This window comes from Labrus bergylta, chromosome 3 (assembly GCF_963930695.1).
Source record: "Labrus bergylta chromosome 3, fLabBer1.1, whole genome shotgun sequence".
NCBI lineage: Eukaryota > Metazoa > Chordata > Actinopteri > Labriformes > Labridae > Labrus > Labrus bergylta.
In genome coordinates this window covers 18,593,723-18,603,531 of record NC_089197.1, presented here as the reverse complement: position 1 = coordinate 18,603,531, position 9,809 = coordinate 18,593,723, and the positions used below count along the sequence as shown (strand labels likewise).

Genomic DNA, 9,809 nt, shown 5'->3' with positions numbered 1-9,809 from the left:
CAGGCAGGCCCAATTTGAGAATCTTCTATGGCTCGGTGTATATCCTGTGACATTCAGAGCCCTTTGTTCACATCTGTCTTGTTGTTCACCAGAAGCTGCTGGTGTGAAACATTGCACATTTTCTTACAGTCATTTCCTTTACAGCTAAAAGGAAATAGTTTCAGGAAACAGAATAATCTGTCTTTTGCAAATGAAATTGCATCATCATGTCAGAGGACCAAAATACAAAAACAGCCATGGAGCTGGACACGGCTTTTCTCAAATCCAGGAGGGGAATCCTGAAAGTAGCAGAGATGGTAAGAAAGTCTGTTCATCACTTAAAGTTTTGACATTATTTTAGTATGCAGAGTAGTGTTGTAACAGCAGCTGGTGACCTATGCTGTAAAGATACAAAGTGGTAACAGTAGCAGAACAAGAATATGGTATACTAAAGTTAACAGTGAAAACTGTTTTGACAGCAGGGCTGACATTAAAAAACAGAGATCACTTTAAATGCTGAAGGAGAAACTGGATCTGTTGGAAATGTAAAAAAAGCTATGCGAAAACAGCGGAAACTCAGTTCCTCCTTCTCTATACAAACTGCAGTGCTCCTTGCTCGGTTTAAAGACAGTGAGTAAATCAGAAGACAAAACGTGCAGGCAGTTTCATAAAAACTGTCAAATGTACTTACAATAGAATCATTTGTAAAGATTTAAATGTGAGGGAGATTACATTTCCTATTACAGTGGTAACTAAATGTATATGTTTTTGACTCTTTTTTTTTGTTTGTTTGTTTCAGGGGACTCTGGTTGTGGCGTTTGTGTGTTTCAGTGTAGCATCCAGACCAACATACATCACAGCCACAGTGCTGGAGTTTCTGATCACTTCACTGCTGCTCTTGCTCTACACACTTAAACTCAACAAGAGGCTGGCATTCTTTTTCTGGCCTCTCATTGTGGGTGATGTTTATAGAGAAACACATGATCATATTGTACACGTTTTTATATGCTTTATTTAGAAAATATGTTCCCCTTTGTATGCTGCAAATTTGTTCTAGAGTCCTTCTCTTGTTCCTTCCTTCAGGACTTTTTTAATTCAGTGTTTGCGGTTGTCTACTTTACTGTCCTGAGCCTGCTGGCTCTGACTACATACACAGTCACAGGCACGCTAGTCGGAGGGGTGAGATGTCTTACTTTAATCTATAATTGCAATCTCAGATGTGTGGGACAATTTCCCCTACACACTGTCAGTAAAATTGATTATCTAAATGTTGCTTTTCTGTGTCTACATGTGCTGTAGCTTCACAGTATCAAGTCCTCTGAGAAATAAACATGCCCCCCTCTCTGTCTCCCTCTCTCTCTCTCTCTCTCTCTCTCTCATGGACAGCGGATGTGTTGTCATGCAGTGTGATGCATTTATTTTTAAATCTGCTCTTTCTTTGCAGATAGTTGCTTTCATGACAGTTGGGTTGCTGTGTGTGGACGGTTACACACTTTTCAAGAACATCACATTCAACAAGCCAAGAAGTGACAACCAGAATAAAGACATGGAGTGAATAAATTATTGAAAGCAAAATAATTCATTGTATGCATAACCCCTGCCTATATGGTTGCTTACACATGAGCTCTGTAACCTGGGAAAGTGGAGCTTATCGTCGAGCTACATGATGTATGTTTAGAAAGGTTTCAAAGTTTTTAAACAGTTTTAGCATATTTAAGAATCCTACTGTAATACAGACTGGGGCATGTTTTACTGAAATTAAACAAATATTTTGGAATCAACAAATATCAATAAAGATTGTCTATACCCTATCTATGACATCACGAGTTGCATATTTCCACTGAGTGGCTCCGGGCTGAGTGCTGTGCAGCTGGGGGCATCGCATTTCACATCTGGAGAAAGCAGATGTTGCACTTTTTTGGAGCTGGCCTGGCGCTGCGTTTCCGCGCTGTCATTGTTTCCGTTTCCACCTCCCTGTAGCCTCACGCCTCCACATATCGCTCTTGTTTGGCCTCGAATCCGTTACAGTGCGCTTAGTTTGGGGTTATCTGAAGTTTGTAGAGAGTTAAACACTTTTTTTTTTCCAGCAATGGGGGACATCGAGGCTCCCAGCTCGACTCGGCCGCGCCAGACTGTCCTCTCCTCGATTCTTCCGAGCAAAGAGTTTGTCTCCTCGAGGAAAGGCATGCTGCTTATTGCTGAAGTGGTAAGAATGACCAGAGGAGTCAATACTGAAACGAATACAACTGTTGATGTATCACTGCTCGCTTATTGCGCATGAAAGTCCAGCGCGCTGCGTTTTGGTAACTTTCACCCGCAGTTTTTAAATGTTACGGCTGTTTTTGTACTCTGAATCCGAATTTAGAAAAGCAGACTTATCTACTGTCATTTTGAATATGGGTCAGTCAGTCAGTTCCAGTCTCAAAGTTTCCATTAGTAAAGGGTGGAGCAGCAAGGGTTTATAGAAACTAGGTAATGTAAAATACATGTAAAGTGCTTTATGGACACAACACGGAGATACAGTGATGACGCTAAAGAAAGAAATGAATCTCCTCCAGTCTCTTATTGTTTTGTCAAGTCGTGCATTATATGATTAACTGATATGAGTAGTTGTCTTTTATTCATCTTAAAGTGTATTTAAACGAACATGGACGAACTTTCCATATGTAAGTGTTGATCATCACCAGTATCATGCAGGACTTCTGGGAGAGTCTTTTTTTGCAGTAATTGTGTTAAGGCTGCTATATGAACCATCACGTTTGTGTCATCATGTGACATTCAGCTCATGTCAGGCTGTGAGAGAGTGCTTATCTTCCTCATAGTCACATCACATCCTCTGCAACATGTTGCCTGGAGTACTGTCTTCCTTACTGTGAGTGCACACAGAGCTCCACAAACACACACACACACACACAGGCATACACCATACAGCCTCTTTACTGCTGCTTAACAATGTGACTGTGATCTCCAGCCCAGGGCTAAAAAAGCTAAAACTGAAACCTGCTGGCCTCCACTGATAGTTCTTGTTTGTGCACAAAGGTGAGAGTGCACCCTTGGTTTAAACTTGCAAGGATCTGTCAGGTGGGCCAAGTTTTCTGAACTCAAGACCCTGTTTTCCTTAATCCAGAAAACACAACATACTTTGAAGGACAGAATGGGAAAAGAGTAGATGGGCTGTTGCATACAATATAGTTAAGTGAATGGCTGCTATTTAGGGCATTTTCCACTCACTCATCAAATTGTATTATAAACACAAGGCTGTTTTAACACTTCTGTTAATCACACTTTTAGGGAAGCATAGGATTTTATGTTTATTGTTTATAATGTCAAACTCTCTGGTCAAACAAAAATGTTTTTTTAAACCTTTATGTTGCTCAGTTTTAGGGTCTGCTCAATTACCTGTGGTATGTAGTTTGCCAATAGACGTGTTCACATCTGCTTTGAGAAATCAATCTCTGTCTGTTCCTCAAAACGATGGAGTTAAGACAAATTTTAAGTCTTATACATCATTTAGAAAATGCATTTTTTTTATCAGCAAAAATCAAAAGAGGGGGTATTTATTCCAGAATAAAAGCATCCCTGTTACTGTATGGATTAACTGTATTTCTAACTACTTTCTGAGTAGCCTACTTTTCCATTTTATAAAAAATAAAAAAACATTTACAAACTGATACTGGCTACTTCAGTAAAAACCTGACAAATAAAGGTACCTTATCAAATCACCGCAATTATAAAATGAAAACCCAAACCGGCATAAAGCAGACATGCCTACATTAATACAAACCAGAGATGTTTCGAGGTTAGCTACAGCAGTTTATTTTGAATTATTTCCAAATCTATATTATCTTACACATCAACATATTTCCCAAATCTCCTGGAAAACGTTGTTTTGGGAACTTTTCCATTGTCTGTGCTGTAGATTTAATTATACAGTGTGCATTAAATGTTGTTTTTTACAGCTATGGAAGACAAAAAAAACATCCCAAATCCTTGGCTATATATCTCTCAGATAGCAGAAGATGTTAGGGAGAGAATATGTATATTTTTGGAGTGAATTGGTCATCTTTAAAGTCATTTTAGCACTCAGAAACTAAAGTTGCAGTTGTGATGGTAGTTTAAGATGTGAAACAGGGGTCAATTCAAACTAGTACGATTATAACCTCCAGTATGCAGTAGAATTCACTTGAGAATAATTAATCTCCATATTATTTTCATATACAGTATTGTTCCTCGTACACTGGCATAGTGTTTGACCTCCTTGCTGTTGCTGAGAGCTATTCCTCTTGGAGTATAGAAAAACAGTATTTTTGTCTTTGTGATACAATATATATCTTGAAGGCAGGAATGTATCAGCCCACAGTGCCTGAACTGCATGCTTTTTGTGAGTCGTTCAAACAGAGCTCGCTCACAGCTCCATCATTCCTGTTAGTATTAGTCAGACACATATCCTGCTGAGCATGCGTTATTATGCTCACTGTGTCAGACTACTAGTGTACTTCTCATTAGGCTTCTCAGTCTCAAACAGAAACAGGTTTCATGAGGAACATGAAATCACAGCCAGTTCACTGAAGGCATGGCACAATTCTTGTAACATTTTAAAATATTTTCAAAATGAAAACAAGATGTTAATTAAAGCTACGTTGTATAGTAAATGTGTGCAAAGCATGCATTCTCTCTAGGTGGTATGAACTGAAAACAAAGCATTGTCATAATTCTCAGCTCAGTATGTAATGTGTATTTTACTACATTTAATACCTGCTCATTTTCTAATCGCATAGCTGCTTTGAAAACAGGCTCCCCCAATCTGCTCGCACTTTAGTTTGCAGTTTGTTTATAAAGTCATTTACAGATGAGTCATATGAAAGAAAAGGTATAAGTAACAAAATAGATGTGTTTAAAGAACCCATCTTTCTAAAAAGTATCTGCACACAATCTGTTACCAGACAGGCAAAAAAATAGCGTTAGATCAGACTGAAGCACATTCTTCACCCAGTCTCAGCTTCACCCTCTGGGAGAGGGGAGAGGGTCCCTCAGAGCAGGCTGAACCACTATAAACATTCATTTCTGCTTGTATCCATGAAGGAGTCTCAATCTCCAGATATTAATAACAGTTGCCTAATTGAATGTGTGTGTGTGTGTGTGTGTGTGTGTGTGTGTGTGTGTGTGTGTGTGTGTGTGTGTGTGTGTGTGTGTGTGTGTGTGTGTGTGTGTGTGTGTGTGTGTGTGTGTGTGTGTGTGTGTGTGTGTGTGTGTGTGTGTGTGTGTGTGTGTGTGTGTGTGTGTGTGTGTGTGTGTGTGTGTGTGTGTGTGTGTGTGTCTGTGTGTCTGTGTGTGTGTGTGTTTGTTGTCTCCAGATAATATGATGTAGGAGGAAATGCAGCTGTTTCACCAGCTCATCTTGTGCTGTTTTTTGAACCGCTCACTATCCCAACATCCCAGGCTTTTTATTTGTCATGAGCAAACTCGCCAGAAGATCCACTTAGAAACTGGGAGAAAAGCTTTGCCTGTATTCTTATTACAGGTGAATCCAATGGATCCCTGACAGGAAACTAGTTGTTGGCAGTGATTTTCAAAGAGCAGCAGCTGCAGCAGCAGTTTGGGTTGAGTCAGGGGGAGTTCCTAACCTCAGGGCAGAGTGGGATGACTGACAGAGACAAAGACAAGATGGCCGGGCCTGTTCGCAGATTACAGAGTCTGGACTTGCTTTCATTTGCACTGATATGGTGTCCACCCTGCTAATGGAGGGCGTCAAACACAGAGAAGGCTCATTTAACCCACAGCCTAACCACTTTATGACTTTGTCTCACACAGAAAAAAAGTTAAAATGTCTCCTTTCGGTTTTTGTGGGTAATTGTTTGTGTGAGAGAACGACGAGAGAGAGAGACGAGAGGGATTCAGTGTAGCAGTGTATGACTCTGTGTGAATAAACAATGTCTTTAACAACCGTATCTTCTTACAGGGAGCAAGCCCGAGGCTGTGATTCACACAGACTGACAGCTTCAGGGCAGTGTAACGTTATCTTAAAGAAGGAAGATGGAAAAAGACTTAGCCCCATTTTATTTGGATTCAAATTTTAATTTGCCTTTGCCCCGCCTGTCACTGAGAAACACAGAAGTTTGAGACAGGAGGAAGGAATTGAAGTGTTCCTCTTGCCATTCTTCAAATACATAAGGGAAAACAAATGATTTGTTTATCCTTTGCCCGAGGCTGCTGTCCTACACATTTAATATAATCTAAAGCTACAGTTCACACTGCTCTTATTTTTCTGTCTGTGTTTCTGGTTTTCTCTTTAGGCTCTGTCCCTTGTGTCCTTCGTGTGTTTCGCCGCCTCTACAGCAGCAGCCTTTGTGACCGTCCCCCTGCTGGAGTTTCTGGCCGCTCTCTTCCTGTTGTTCGCTTACTCCACCAAATTCAATGAGAGGTTTAAAGGCTTCTTATGGCCGCTCATGGTAAAAGCATTTTCCAATAAATATTTTGGTGTTTCCAGAGAAAAAAAAAAAAGAAAAAGGTTATCTAAAAAAAAATAATTGTGTTTTCTTTCACTCTTAAAGGATTTCATGAGATGTGTCACTGCCTCCATCATCTTTTTCATCATCTCCATCATTGCAGTCTCCAAATATGTGGATGGTTCTTCTAAGGCTGCCGGGGTAAGAATTGAAATCTTACCTATAGCCTACACCTTGTCGTTTGTGTTTTATTGATTACATGCTACACATTACGCCCTCGTCTTACAACCTCAGTTATTTTTTAAGATGCAGTTTTTACTGTAATGGTATTTAAATTGTCTTTTTTTTCCTACAGGTGTTCGGGTTTATTGCCACCATTGTCTTTGCTTTAGATTTTTATCTCATTTTTAATGAGCTGGCTGATTTCCTGAAGCAAGGAGGGGCGTCCAATGACGAACCAACAGGACAGCAAGGTGAGACTGGAACTGAATGTCTGCTATGTGGCCATTTAAGAAAATACACACATGTTAAATAACAAACTGTATATCTGTTATACTCAAGATGTTTGATCCAGTATCTGTTTAATAGAATATAAAAATTACGTGTTATTATATAGCTTAAGAAATAAAGTATATCAACGGTGATTCAGTGTTATTTACAGCCTGGGTTTTATACCGTGTTCCCATTTATGCACCAAAATACATGTATCAAATCTAAAATGTGACTTTTATATGTCCATGTTATTAATTGATATGGCTATGCATTAAATACAATTTTTTGGCTTTGTATTATGAGTTAAAAAACATAGCTACGTTTTTTTGGCAACACATTCAAAATATTTTATTATATGCATGCACATTCAAGATGATTCTATATTTAATTTGGGATATTTTCCACATTTATTTCATATTGGTGTAGTCAGAAGTGTCACAAGCAGACCCAAACAGTCCCAGGTTTGAGTCCTCTGATGAGCTAGACTTTGAATGTCCCACTGATTCAAAGGGGACATAATTCCAAGATTCATTTTAATATCACATAATTATTCACTGGATATTTCTGTTCATGTTAGGTGGTTGTATTCGACATTGGCAACACTGCTGCATTTCAGAATATGTCTGATAAGTACTTCAGATCTTTTGCATGCTTAGACTACTATTTATTATTGCAGCGCATTTTCAGATGCTGCTATTTTAATACCTCTGTATATAAAAGCAAATCAACCTGCAGGGTTTGTCACTGCTAGAGTCAAGTGAACATACACGTGAATGAGATTGATTCAACCCCTGAAGCGACTAAGTTTATCTTCAAACTTTGCACTTGTCAACCCATACATTGTTTCTGTAATATCATGAGTGTACCATATACAATATGTCTGAAAGAAAGTTTGACTTTGTAATGTATCTTTTACGCAAAAAGGCCCCATGTAGCACAAACAGTCATTCTGACTTGTGTCTTTTTTCACTTTTCTTTTCTAGATGAGTTTTCAGACTCTGATTCTGACTGAGACGTCAGGGATCTTCATCAGTGGATATGTTTGATCAGACACAAAAGTCTCCTGGGGAAACAAATGGTGACCACAGAGCTGCACTCTGCAAAGATCTGCACTCTGCAAAGATCTGCACGTGTGTTATGATAAAACAAGGTTATAATGCAAAATATGGACAAAAATTACATTGTGAGCATGATGACCTTAAAGCTGTGAAATCGTGGCATCATTTTATTGAGTTCTTAGAAGATGGGTTTTTATGACCTACATGTGGGAGCAGTTGTTTTAATTTGAAATAGTGACTTATATCAAACTTTAGGGCCTGCAGGGGGGATCTGATTAACCGACATCTAACTACAACACTACATTAATGCCCTTAGCGAATGAAGATTTTATTCTAGAAATGAAGTTGTATTTTAGCAAATTGAGCTTTATAAAAATGGAAAGACAACAGGCCCACAGTAAGTGAGTGTGGCAGCAACATGATCTATAAAATTCAACATATTTCTCTAAAAATAATGTGTGTACACTGTATAGAAGAACAGATGAGTTTCAGGTTGGCTGGTTACAACCTCTGTTTATTGTCTTACTCTTTGCTTTTCTCTATGTTGGACTTTGGTCTTGTCAGAGTTTAAAACCTTTCCTGGGTTCTGAATTCATGAACCTCAAAGCAGAAAAAAATACACATTTTCAAATTGAATTAATGCTGATCCCTTCAGTTTATCTTCTGCATTTGCATCCAACAAGCTGTGTTAGTGTGTGTGTGTGCATAACTGTGGAAACAGTGCATTGAAGCCACTCAAAGCATTATCATTATGTAAAGTATGAAATATCCTACATGTGGATATTGTTTTGTGTGTTTGCTTTTTTTTTGTAGTCACGTAGTGTGTGTGTGTGTGTGTGTGTGTGTGTGCGTGTGCGTGCGTGTGTGTGGGGTTCTTTCACAGCCACTTCTGAGAAATCAGACACTCCTGATCGCCACAATGACTGTTAATATGGTACACACTGCACTACATGAGTGATATAACAGCACTGTGATCAAAAAAAACAATTTGCACCAGTGGTTTCAAATGTCCTTGTCACCTATTAAGAAGTTTGGCTTATTCACAGTTAAACTTTTTCTTTTTTGAATTTGCAATGATATTGGATTATTCTTAACCATGGAGCCTGTGTGGTAGCATATTGAAAGTTTTTTTTTGTTCTGTGTTTTTGAATTTTGTTTCAATGTGGCTTAGTCAGAATTAGGAAAAAATAGCTATTTGGACAAAAAATGCGAGAAAGCTCCTTATGTGCTAACTTGTGCATATCTCAAAAGATGTCAGAAACAGGCTTTGGTTGATGCTAATCTGTGAGTAATGTGATATGTTTGTATTGTCCCACGAGAGCTGCACATCCCCATATCTTTTACTTTCAACCAAATGATCATACATTGTTTAACACCACAAAGAGAAAAATACATAATGGTTGTGTTTATCTGAAAATATATGTTTTTTTTTATTCGACATGAAGTAAGGTCAACCATAGTTGGTGTGTATAAAAATCGTATTAAAATCAGGGGTTGCCTGAATTATTATACATCAATCTTCTTGCTGAACTTTTAAGTCAAATTGTATTTCTACTCTCCTTGGCACTTCTCTGCAAAAAATAAAATAAAAAAAATGCTTGAATAAAAAACCTACGCTTCTTTTCATTAATGTCAAATTACTTTATTAAACTCACTAGAAACTGTCTTTAGTGAATATTTTAAATTTAAACAAAATACAGCGCCCATCCTGTAAAAGACTGACCTTGATGTTATCACTGACAAAGCACAAAAAGAAACCAGAGAGCATCTCACTTCATCCACACTTAGACCCATCATGTCTGTTCTTTAAAGCACAACTAGTGTATTTACTTAT

General features: G+C 38.4%; 2 protein-coding genes across 2 annotated transcripts; both read left to right on the top strand.

Annotated features, from left to right (window-relative positions):
• Positions 1-35: 35 nt before the first annotated feature.
• Positions 36-1,790, top strand: LOC109998123 (chemokine-like factor). Its single transcript, XM_020652860.3, has 4 exons — positions 36-296; positions 779-934; positions 1,063-1,158; positions 1,424-1,790. The coding sequence occupies exons 1-4, from the start codon at positions 207-209 to the stop codon at positions 1,532-1,534; spliced, it is 453 nt and encodes a 150-aa protein (XP_020508516.1). The 5' UTR covers positions 36-206; the 3' UTR covers positions 1,535-1,790.
• Positions 1,791-1,934: 144 nt separating this feature from the next.
• Positions 1,935-9,705, top strand: cmtm3 (CKLF-like MARVEL transmembrane domain containing 3). The gene is made up of 5 exons (XM_020652859.3): positions 1,935-2,185; positions 6,273-6,428; positions 6,531-6,626; positions 6,781-6,898; positions 7,901-9,705. The coding sequence occupies exons 1-5, from the start codon at positions 2,069-2,071 to the stop codon at positions 7,927-7,929; spliced, it is 516 nt and encodes a 171-aa protein (XP_020508515.1). The 5' UTR covers positions 1,935-2,068; the 3' UTR covers positions 7,930-9,705.
• The last annotated feature ends 104 nt before the right edge of the window (positions 9,706-9,809 follow it).